General features: G+C 50.3%; 1 protein-coding gene across 1 annotated transcript in view; it reads right to left on the bottom strand.

The window, feature by feature from the left end:
- Positions 1-279: 279 nt before the first annotated feature.
- The window catches only part of cnih4 (cornichon family member 4), a 33650-nt gene continuing 20923 nt past the window's right edge, over positions 280-13006 (bottom strand). Inside the window, exons 4-5 of the mRNA XM_079240815.1 lie at positions 7699-7839; positions 280-1527 (exon numbers count right to left, since the gene is read on the bottom strand). Coding sequence (XP_079096941.1) covers positions 1500-1527; positions 7699-7839 — 169 coding nt within the window. The 3' untranslated portion in view covers positions 280-1499. The remainder of the gene's footprint in view (positions 1528-7698; positions 7840-13006) is intronic.

The following is a 13006-nucleotide window of genomic DNA, read 5'->3' as shown; positions in this document are numbered from 1 at the left end:
TCTTCTTCTACACTGTAGGCTTTATGCTGATCAGCAAGGGCCTGTGTTGTAAGTTTTAGCATGACAGATAGGTGGTCTGAAGAGCCCAGGTGGGGGGCCTCTTTAATGTTGGTGTAAGCCAATGTGTTCTTCTCCGTGGTTACAAAATCAATATACTGGTGGAAATGTTGGAGAACTGTTTTTATGTTGGTCTGCCTAAAGCCCCCAGCTAAATAAATCGATGGATCGATAAATAGATTGGAGTCATTAATCAACACATAAAGAAATTCAAATGTTTTTATTTAGAAACTTTTCTGTCCAATAACACAAAACCAGACACGAGCTGTTCACAAACTGTTTTTCTTCCCTAGTGGATTATTTAGACACTGGTTTTCTTTCAGTTAAAACCTGTTTCTTTCAGTACACCATTAAAACTAGTTTTCTTCTAGTGGAAAGTTATTTTGTTCCCAGTATATGTTTGAAATAGATTTACATCCAGTAGAAACCTGTTTTTTTCCCCACTAGAAAGCTGATTTTCTTTTAGTAAAAAACTGGTTTGCACTCAGTAGATCATCCTGAGACTGGGTTTTTTTTCCAGTAGACTAAAGAATTGAACATATGTTACAGACTGGTCTGGTTGAAACACCTGAGAACATACAGAGCATCATATTACAGGCTACTTAGATCACATCTCTTAGGGACTTCATGTGAAAGTTTACTTTTAATTTTTCTGTCGTTTTTCTTTCCAACATTGGAGTAAGTGGTAAAATGTCAGAGCAGGGAAGAGATGAAACAGGAAAAGGTAAAAATGGAGTGTTAAAGCTTGAATGTACAGAAAATACTGATCTGATCATATGTTTCCTGACTGGAGAGCAAGGGGAAAATTGGCCTAATTGATCACAGATTGGAGCGTGTGTGTGTAAGATAAGGGAAGGGTTATAAAATGCTGTTAGATTCATAGATCCGAACACACAAATACAAGCTGTTTATTGGTTTTACTACGGAAACATTGCTGTGACACAACATCTATCTCATCTTGAAGACAAAAATGCTCACTCTGTGACTGTTGGCAAAATTGTTCTGAATCATCCCAGTTCAGACTGCAGATTCACTGGGATGTTACCATGACAACCATGACACCATGTGACTGATCAATAAAATTTACCATTATAAAGTTCAGCTATGATGGTTCCAAGTTTCCCGTTAGATGTAATTCGTCTTTACTTTTTAGATTTCTACCAGGATGTTCTGACAAGGAATTGCCGTCAAGTAAGTCCAAAATGTTCCGTATGTCCAATCAGTCTGATTGGCTGGCTGTTATCTGGTACTTGTATAGAAGATAGTGGCTTCTTTATGTCCAGGGAGTTTAGGTGCTGAAAGATGAAATATAAAGCATATCATTGTGCCCAAACTGATTTTTTACAGACTGTTTCTTGCTGGTGTTCTGAGGGATTTGATTGGAGCAGAAGATCAGCAGATTCAGGCGATGGCAGCTGGAGTGAGACGTTTCACTTTTAGCTTCAGTCATTGATCAAAGCCAGGATCATGCTGTACAAGAAAACATATATGTGTTAATATTGTTATCATCTTCATCATTATTATTATCATTACACAGATGAGACCTAAAGTCTGGAGCTATAAAGTCTTTTTGTTTGTTTTTTCTTTGGAAAAAACAAACAAAAATAGATGAGAAAGAGATTGAGTCATTTTTCTTCCTTTTTCTCAGCATGTATCCCTGGCCTAAAGTCAAGATCATGTATCAAACACAACACTGGTTCTAATCGTGTGTTTGTTAAGTAGCCATTGCATCAATAGCTATGTTTACATGCAGCATTTTTTTTTATCCTACAGTTGATGTCTAATCAGAATAAAAATGCATCAGCTAATCCCATTGGCTTCAATCAGAACATTGATGTAGAGGGGTGATTTACATCTTTTAAAGATAAATAAATAAATAATCATGTATACACTCATTCTGATGAGAAAGTTCTGTCTGTGCATGCTTGAACTACAAGGTGGTTACTTAGTGTAACCTGGGAAGACTTAAAAGCATTTGTTACGGCCCCAGGCCTCTGCCTCTTATGTAAAGAATCCAGGACTGACTCTACCAGACTTCTACAAACTGTGCCATCACACCTCCGCGATTGGCTGACTGCACAGGATACACCTGACTGTGATTGGCCCACTCCTCGGCTGGCCAACTGGAGCTTCACTATTTAAGCAAGCTCCTAATGAACATTAAGGGCAGCTGTAGATAGTGTAGACCAGCTTGCTCTCTAGGATTCTTATGACTGGAAAGAGTCTTGTTGTGGCTGCGGTTATTGAACGTTGCAGTTGGCCTTTGTTGTTTGGTTTTTTTTTGGTTTTTTTTTTGGTTATTGTAAGGTTTTGTAGTGTGAACCAACTGAGGTTGGTTTTGTTGATATTGTGGAAAACCCTTCATCCTAACACTATCTAGTGTTCATTTAAATAAGTTAGCTGTAATGTCTGATGAGATTGATTTCAATCTCATAGATGAAAAAGCCCGACCGCAATGTTATTGAAGCATTGTGGAATAATTTGTTCAGAGAACAGAACAAACGGCAGAACAGATGCAGATGATCCAGAATGTGTGTGGCACGTCTAGGCCTGTCACGGTGACAAATTTTGCGACACAGTTAATTGTTTCAGAAATGATTGCAATAAACGATAATATTGTGTCAAGCAATTATTGTTGTCATTTTCACCCCCTTTCAAAGATCAACACACTCTAGTTTCTAAACAAAATTTAGCTGGATGTGCAGACAAGACTTATCCAGTCCCCAGTCTGCTGAAACACATCAGGCTTTCCCCTGGGGGTTGGCAACGTGGTTATCTGGAACATCTGCTCTCTAAATGTAACACAGTTACATAGTCTGTGGTCATATAGGCGGACATGTTTGGACCTGACCAGAGGTAGAATAGTAAAATGTCATTTTTCATGTCGTAAAGTTGTGGAATTGCTGTTTGTAACATGAATGTTCATCCAGGCGATTCATACCGGCTGTGAAACCTTTTAACAACATCAAAGGGCAGCATGGCTTTACCGACCACCCGGTCCCAGGTTACCGACCACCCGGTCCCAGGTTACCAACCACGCCGTCCCAGGTTACCGACCACCCGGTCCCAGGTTACCGACCACCCGGTCCCAGGTTACCAACCACGCCGTCCCAGGTTACCAACCACCCGGTCCCAGGTTACCGACCACCCGGTCCCAGGTTACCGACCACCCGGTCCCAGGTTACCAACCACGCCGTCCCAGGTTACCGACCACCCGGTCCCAGGTTACCGACCACCCGGTCCCAGGTTACCAACCACGCCGTCCCAGGTTACCGACCACCCGGTCCCAGGTTACCGACCACCCGGTCCCAGGTTACCAACCACGCCGTCCCAGGTTACCGACCACCCGGTCCCAGGTTACCAACCACGCCGTCCCAGGTTACCGACCACCCGGACCCAGGTTACCAACCACGCCGTCCCAGGTTACCAACCACCCGGTCCCAGGTTACCGACCACGCCGTCCCAGGTTACCGACCACCACGCCGTCCCAGGTTACCAACCACGCGGTACCAGGTTACCGACCACCCGGTCCCAGGTTACCGACCACCACGCCGTCCCAGGTTACCAACCACGCCGTCCCAGGTTACCGACCACCCGGTCCCAGGTTACCGACCACGCCGTCCCAGGTTACCGACCACCCGGTCCCAGGTTACCGACCACACCGTCCCACTTTACCGACCACCTGGTCCCAGGTTACCGACCACGCCGTCCCAGGTTACTGACCACCCGGTCCCAGGTTACCGACCACCCGGTCCCAGGTTACCAACCACGCTGTCCCAGGTTACTGACCACGCCGTCCCACTTTACCGACCACGCCGTCCCAGGTTACCGACCACGCCGTCCCAGGTTACCAACCACGCTGTCCCAGGTTACTGACCACCCGGTCCCAGGTTACCAACCACGCTGTCCCAGGTTATTGACCACGCCGTCCCACTTTACCGACCACGCCGTCCCAGGTTACCGACCACGCCGTCCCAGGTTACTGACCACCCGGTCCCAGGTTACCGACCACGCCGTCCCAGGTTACCGACCACGCCGTCCCAGGTTACCGACCACCCGGTCCCAGGTTACCGACCACGCCGTCCCAGGTTACCGACCACCCGGTCCCAGGTTATCGACCACCCGGACCCAGGTTACCAACCACGCCGTCCCAGGTTACCGACCACCCGGTCCCAGGTTACCGACCACGCCGTCCCAGGTTACCGACCACCACGCCGTCCCAGGTTACCAACCACGCGGTACCAGGTTACCGACCACCCGGTCCCAGGTTACCGACCACCCGGTCCCAGGTTACCAACCACGCCGTCCCAGGTTACCGACCACCCGGTCCCAGGTTACCGACCACGCCGTCCCAGGTTACCGACCACCACGCCGTCCCAGGTTACCAACCACGCGGTACCAGGTTACCGACCACCCGGTCCCAGGTTACCGACCACCCGGTCCCAGGTTACCAACCACGCCGTCCCAGGTTACCGACCACCCGGTCCCAGGTTACCGACCACCCGGTCCCAGGTTACCGACCACCCGGTCCCAGGTTACCAACCACGCCGTCCCAGGTTACCGACCACCCGGTCCCAGGTTACCAACCACGCCGTCCCAGGTTACCGACCACCCGGACCCAGGTTACCAACCACGCCGTCCCAGGTTACCAACCACCCGGTCCCAGGTTACCGACCACGCCGTCCCAGGTTACCGACCACCACGCCGTCCCAGGTTACCAACCACGCGGTACCAGGTTACCGACCACCCGGTCCCAGGTTACCGACCACCACGCCGTCCCAGGTTACCAACCACGCTGTCCCAGGTTACCGACCACCACGCCGTCCCAGGTTACCGACCACGCCGTCCCAGGTTACCGACCACCCGGTCCCAGGTTACCGACCACACCGTCCCACTTTACCGACCACGCCGTCCCAGGTTACCGACCACGCCGTCCCAGGTTACTGACCACCCGGTCCCAGGTTACCAACCACGCCGTCCCAGGTTACTGACCACGCCGTCCCAGGTTACTGACCACCCGGTCCCAGGTTACCGACCACGCCGTCCCAGGTTACCGACCACCCGGTCCCAGGTTACCGACCACGCCGTCCCAGGTTACCGACCACCCGGTCCCAGGTTACCGACCACGCCGTCCCAGGTTACCGACCACCCGGACCCAGGTTATCGACCACGCCGTCCCACTTTACCAACCACGCCGTCCCAGGTTACCGACCACGCCGTCCCAGGTTACCGACCACCCGGTCCCAGGTTACCGACCACGCCGTCCCAATTTACCAACCACGCTGTCCCAGGTTACCGACCACCCGGTCCCAGGTTACCGACCACGCCGTCCCAATTTACCAACCACGCCGTCCCAGGTTACGACCACCCGGTCCCAGGTTACCGACCACACCGTCCCAATTTACCAACCACGCCATCCCAGGTTACCGACCACGCCGTCCCAGGTTACCGACCACGCCATCCCAGGTTACCGACCACGCCGTCCCAGGTTACCGACCACGCCGTCCCAGGTTACCGACTACGCCGTTCCAGGTTACCGACCACGCTGTCCCAGGTTACCGACCACGCCGTCCCAATTTACCAACCACGCCGTCCCAGGTTACCGACCACGCCGTCCCAATTTACCAACCACGCCGTCCCAGGTTACCAACCACGCCGTCCCAGGTTACCGACCACGCCGTCGCAATTTACCGACCACGCCGTCCCAGGTTACCGACCACCCGGTCCCAATTTACCAACCACGCCGTCCCAGGTTACCGACCACGCCGTCCCAGGTTACCGACCACGCCGTCCCAGGTTACCGACCACCCGGTCCCAGGTTACCGACCACGCCGTCCCAGGTTACCGACCACCCGGACCCAGGTTATCGACCACGCCGTCCCACTTTACCAACCACGCCGTCCCAGGTTACCGACCACGCAGTCCCAGGTTACCGACCACCCGGTCCCAGGTTACCGACCACGCCGTCCCAATTTACCAACCACGCTGTCCCAGGTTACCGACCACCCGGTCCCAGGTTACCGACCACGCCGTCCCAATTTACCAACCACGCCGTCCCAGGTTACCGACCACGCCGTCCCAGGTTACCGACCACGCCGTCCCAGGTTACCGACCACGCCGTCCCAGGTTACCGACTACGCCGTTCCAGGTTACCGACCACGCTGTCCCAGGTTACCGACCACGCCGTCCCAATTTACCAACCACGCCGTCCCACTTTACCGACCACGCCGTCCCAATTTACCAACCACGCCATCCCAGGTTACCAACCACGCAGTCCCAGGTTACCGACCACGCCGTCCCAATTTACCGACCACGCCGTCCCAGGTTACCGACCACCCGGTCCCAATTTACCAACCACGCCGTCCCAGGTTACCGATCACGCCGTCCCAATTTACCAACCACGCCGTCCCAGGTTACCAACCACGCCGTCCCAGGTTATCGACCACGCCGTCCAAGGTTACCGACCACGCCGTCCCAGGTTACCAACCACGCCGTCCCAACCTCTATTTTATCTGTTGGTTAAACACAGATTGTGGACTGTCAGGAAGTTTGTTAAGGTCTTTTTTCCCCAGCTGGGGTCACTGCAGTTGATGTGCAGAAGGAAGCTTGTTGTGTTGCCATGTTTAGTTAATATTGTATCAAAACAAATGTGGCACTGGAGAAAGAAAATAGAGAAAAATTAAAATTATTGCATCTAGCAAAATTATTGCGCACATTTTTTCTTATCGTGTGATAATTGACTTATTGCGACAGGCCTATGTACGTCTGGTCTTCTACCAGTCCAAATGGGCTCATGTCACTCTGCTGTTAATCACACTTCACTGGTTTCCAGTTGCAGAGCATCAGATTCAAAGCTCGGCTTCTGGTTTACAAAACAATAAGTCAAACATCTCCTGTCTACCTTCACTCCTCCATCCAGAGCTACACTCCCTCTCCACAGCTACGCTCTACCAGTGGAAGACGCCTACCGTTACCATGACTACGTGGGACTAAACCACCACCAGAATCTTTTCCTCTGTTGTTCCTCGATGGTGGAACGACCTGCCGAACTCTGTCCGACCTGCAGAGTCCCGATCTGCTTTAAGCTGCAGACTCAGCTGTTCAAGCAGCATTTCTGCTCTTAGTTTAACCGTGTTTATCAGAGGAGCTGGAGGACTTAGCCCAGATCTTTACAACAAATATTATGGTATAAAACCCAGCCTGTAGCGCTACATGTCAAGACCAGGTCCAGCTGGACTCCAGCAGTCCACCAGCACCGTCCTATGATGGTCCTACTGGTTGGAGTTCCTGCTTGTGTTGTTCTCATTCTCAAATGCACATCGCTTTGGATAAAAGCGTCTGCTAAATGAATAGAAATAGAATAGAATAGAATAGAATAGAATAGAATAGAATAGAATAGAATAGAATAGAATAGAATAGAATAGAAACATCCAAAGAAGAGCTTTGGAAAGTCTTTAAAGGACCCGAGAAAATTATTCCTGAATACTACATAAAGAAATAATAGCTCAGACAAAGAAATTTAAACTGTTTTTGGTCTAACTTTGGTCTAATGTTACAATAAAGTTCTACACTTTACAGTACAACTCTAGAGACTTTGGACTGGCTCCAGACTTTATCGTCTGTGTGAATGAGACTGGTTACCTGTACAGATAGATGAAGAAGCAGAGCAGGTGGTAGCCCAGTTTAATCATGGCTTCCTTCATGTGGGACTTGAGCAGACCTCGGTTGTGGATCTCAGTGGGGTCAAACACGCCCATGTTTCCCATAGGAACCTTTACGTATCTGCAGGAATGAGAAGAGTCCAACTGGTGAGACAATATTCCTGTCTACAGGAACCAGAGATGTGGCTCTCTGGATGATTTCTGGAAGGTTTGATTAAAGCAGCAACAGATAACTTTAGAAAAGTTTAAATTAAGGGGTTGGACTTTAACAAGCTAATTACAATTATTTAATTACAGAAACATTAACACGTTCAAAAATTACAGAATTTAATCCTGGAACCTTTGTCACAATTTCCTGGTACACCGATTATGTTGATGCACACGGTACCTCCTTGATGTCTCAAAATATAATTGGCACTATATTTAGAGATCTTTCCGACCCTTCAGTGAGTTTATTTAAAGTGGAACTATTCTGTGCATTTCAGGCTAATTTATTTCTATTTCTGAGACCAGAAGGGCTGGGATTGATGGAGTTATTGTCACAAATGGCTTTATTTACTTCAGACCGACCCTCTCCGTAGGCTGTCAGATCAGCCTGTGGGCAAAACGAGTGGATTGAGACTCTTCCGCATTAAGCCCCGCCTCCCGCCACTGCACTACATCGGGAGCGCGCACCGCACCTGCTTTCACCGTCATTGTAACGTCTCATAAACAGAAGGATTAGGCTCATATGAACTCAATAAAAAACCCAAACTACAATGTCAACACATAGCATACAGCCCTACATGTTGGAACCTGAATCAGAGCCTGAAAACGAAGTGGAAAACAGCAACCCACAGCAACGAATGCAGCAGGATGTCTCTCTTTGGTAAAATCACCAGCCATCGTTGGAAATAACTTTATCCCACGTTTTCCACCCGCCTGATGTATTTGTACATGCCCTTGTTAACCAGTAGAAGGTAACCAATCACCGAACCTTATCCCCCGGGACGTCACAAGGATTTCCACGTAGAAAAAACTCTAAAATGACGCATTTTCCGTCGCCATGGAAACCAAACAGAGAGAGTGCTGGAACTCAAACTCAAACTCAAACATGCGTTTAGGTGACAAAAAAGTGTCGTTCACATGTCTGATGAGGATTCAACACTGTAACACTGTAGAAAGCTCAGAAAACTCCAAATACCATCATAGGAGCCCTTTAAAGACAAAATGAGCAACAACAAGCCTAGTGTCTTTTTATGGCGGTATCAGGACTCCTGGTGAGTAACAATATAAGAAAGTGTAGGGCTGTGTCTCATTCAGCGCACTAACACGACTTCACGCACTATATTTCAGTGCGTTTACACTGACTTTTGTGCAAAAACTCAGTGCACTGAAAGTACCCGGATGCTGCCCTAAACCCGCCCATAAATGCAGTGTGGAACGATGGACACTTCGCACACTAAATGGACGCCATTTTGCTGACGTAGCGGAAGAGGATGGACTTTCCATCAGTTTACCAGGTAAATAATGGCGGAGTTTAACACCGGTCCAAGTGAGGATTCATTTGTATAAATGTAAGTATTAAATTATTCCGTTATGATTGTGATGTATACTGCAGCCTGACGACAGTTATGGATCTGACCATTTGTCAGACTCGGTAGTTAGCACCGTAGCTTAGCACACTGTTAGCAGTTTTTATCTGCTGTAGTGGACGTATACAGGTTATATGTGTTATAAATGATGAATGTTATAGGTTCTGTATGTTCATTCATCCTTGTTGAACGTCCAGATGAAGCATTGTGGTGTTTATACCGTAAACTATTAATACCGATATAGCGCCAGTTTTTAGAGAGCGGTCCGTTACTATGGTTACCACTGATGCCATAAATCTGCATCGTATCGTCAGATCTGAACTGCTGAGACTGAACGAGAAAATATAGATATAAAATAAACATAGTAGTGAATTTAGTTGGTTTGATTATTAGAATGCAAAGTGTGTAACTTTCTTCTGCATGGCTCCACCTCGTCTGTCTCTGATTGAAAATCCATCGAGTGAGTGTGTGTGTGTGTGTGTGTTTAGTTTACGTTGTAGTTGGTGTCATGTAATATTTACTGAATGTTTCGTGTGTTTTGTGTATGGTAATAAATGAATCATTACAAATATATAATTATATTAGAAAAATGTAAAGAGAAGTTCATTGTAGATCTTCATCATATAGAGACACACAATTTGTTTCCCATTCGCCAAATTATTTATTGTTTAGATATAAATGCAGTCATGATCTGGGGAGTAACACATCATTACCATCCTCTGCCTCTCATCAGCCTCACAGACGGTTCCTGGAGATGCTGCTGGTTCTCCTGCTGGTTGTTCCCCAGCTGCCCTCCTGACATCTTCATCATCATCATCATCATCATCATCATCATCTGGCTCCAGAAGGACACCGCTGCTCATGCAGATGTTGTGGAGGACGGTGGATGTACTTCACCTCCTTCCAGAGCCTTTAGGAAGACGCACCTCCACCTGGTCTCTGGGATCCTGAAAGACGGACCTCCGCCTGGTCTCTAGGGTCCTGAAAGACGGACCTCCACCTGGTCTCTGGGATCCTGAAAGACGGACCTCCACCTGGTCTCTGGGATCCTGAAAGACGGACCTCCAGCTGGTCTCTGGGATCCTGAAAGACGGACCTCCACCTGGTCTCCAGGATCCTGAAAGACGGACCTCCACCTGGTCTCTAGGATCCTGAAAGACGGACCTCCACCTGGTCTCTAGAATCCTGAAAGACGGACCTCCACCTGGTCTCTAGGATCCTGAAAGACGGACCTCCACCTGGTCTCTAGAATCCTGAAAGACGGACCTCCACCTGGTCTCTGGGATCCTGAAAGACGGACCTCCACCTGGTCTCTAGGATCCTGAAAGACAGACCTCCACCTGGTCTCTAGGATCCTGAAAGACGGACCTCCACCTGGTCTCTAGGATCCTGAAAGACGGACCTCCGCCTGGTCTCTAGGATCCTGAAAGACGGACCTCCACCTGGTCTCTGGGATCCTGAAAGACGGACCTCCACCTGGTCTCTGGGATCCTGAAAGACGGACCTCCACCTGGTCTCTGGGATCCTGAAAGACGGACCTCCACCTGGTCTCTGGGATCCTGAAAGACGGACCTCCACCTGGTCTCTGGGATCCTGAAAGACGGACCTCCACCTGGTCTCTAGGATCCTGAAAGACGGACCTCCACCTGGTCTCTAGGATCCTGAAAGACGGACCTCCACCTGGTCTCTAGAATCCTGAAAGACGGACCTCCACCTGGTCTCTAGGATCCTGAAAGACGGACCTCCACCTGGTCTCTGGGATCCTGAAAGACGGACCTCCAGCTGGTCTCTGGGATCCTGAAAGACGGACCTCCACCTGGTCTCCAGGATCCTGAAAGACGGACCTCCACCTGGTCTCTAGGATCCTGAAAGACGGACCTCCAGCTGGTCTCTGGGATCCTGAAAGACGGACCTCCACCTGGTCTCTAGGATCCTGAAAGACGGACCTCCACCTGGTCTCTAGGATCCTGAAAGACGGACCTCCACCTGGTCTCTAGAATCCTGAAAGACGGACCTCCACCTGGTCTCTAGGATCCTGAAAGACGGACCTCCACCTGGTCTCTAGAATCCTGAAAGACGGACCTCCACCTGGTCTCTGGGATCCTGAAAGACGGACCTCCACCTGGTCTCTAGGATCCTGAAAGACGGACCTCCACCTGGTCTCTAGAATCCTGAAAGACGGACCTCCACCTGGTCTCTAGGATCCTGAAAGACGGACCTCCGCCTGGTCTCTAGGATCCTGAAAGACGGACCTCCACCTGGTCTCTGGGATCCTGAAAGACGGACCTCCACCTGGTCTCTGGGATCCTGAAAGACGGACCTCCAGCTGGTCTCTGGGATCCTGAAAGACGGACCTCCGCCTGGTCTCTAGGATCCTGAAAGACGGACCTCCACCTGGTCTCTGGGATCCTGAAAGACGGACCTCCACCTGGTCTCTAGGATCCTGAAAGACGGACCTCCACCTGGTCTCTAGGATCCTGAAAGACGGACCTCCACCTGGTCTCTAGAATCCTGAAAGACGGACCTCCACCTGGTCTCTAGGATCCTGAAAGACGGACCTCCGCCTGGTCTCTAGGATCCTGAAAGACGGACCTCCGCCTGGTCTCTAGAATCCTGAAAGACGGACCTCCACCTGGTCTCTAGGATCCTGAAAGACGGACCTCCGCCTGGTCTCTAGGATCCTGAAAGACGGACCTCCACCTGGTCTCTAGGATCCTGAAAGACGGACCTCCACCTGGTCTCTGGGATCCTGAAAGACGGACCTCCACCTGGTCTCTGGGATCCTGAAAGACGGACCTCCACCTGGTCTCTAGGATCCTGAAAGACGGACCTCCACCTGGTCTCTAGGATCCTGAAAGACGGACCTCCACCTGGTCTCTAGGGTCCTGAAAGACGGACCTCCACCTGGTCTCTAGGATCCTGAAAGACGGACCTCCACCTGGTCTCTAGGATCCTGAAAGACGGACCTCCACCTGGTCTCTAGGATCCTGAAAGACGGACCTCCACCTGGTCTCTAGGATCCTGAAAGACGGACCTCCACCTGGTCTCTAGGACCCTGAAAGACGGACCTCCACCTGGTCTCTAGGATCCTGAAAGACGGACCTCCACCTGGTCTCTAGGACCCTGAAAGACGGACCTCCACCTGGTCTCTAGGATCCTGAAAGACGGACCTCCACCTGGTCTCTAGGACCCTGAAAGACGGACCTCCACCTGGTCTCTAGGATCCTGAAAGACGGACCTCCACCTGGTCTCTAGGGTCCTGAAAGACGGACCTCCACCTGGTCTCTAGGACCCTGAAAGACGGACCTCCACCTGGTCTCTAGGGTCCTGAAAGACGGACCTCCACCTGGTCTCTAGGATCCTGAAAGACGGACCTCCACCTGGTCTCTAGGACCCTGAAAGACGGACCTCCACCTGGTCTCTAGGATCCTGAAAGACGGACCTCCACCTGGTCTCTAGGGTCCTGAAAGACGGACCTCCACCTGGTCTCTAGGGTCCTGAAAGACGGACCTCCACCTGGTCTCTAGGATCCTGAAAGACCTCTCCACACACACCTGGCTTCTGACAGGCAGCAGGTGAAGCGAGCTTGCAGGTGGATTCAGACAGGCTGCCTGAGGAGCGTCATGAGGAAGATGGACCGCTACAAGCAGGAGGAGATTCAATAAAGGATTCAATAAAATGTTTCTGTAACAACTTTGCTGCATCTCTGTGTCT

Source organism: Telmatherina bonti (genome assembly GCF_933228915.1).
Source record: "Telmatherina bonti genome assembly, chromosome: 5".
NCBI classification, from domain to species: Eukaryota; Metazoa; Chordata; class Actinopteri; order Atheriniformes; family Telmatherinidae; genus Telmatherina; species Telmatherina bonti.
The sequence above is the reverse complement of the archived record's forward strand: the minus strand, read 5'-3'. Positions and strand labels throughout refer to the sequence as shown.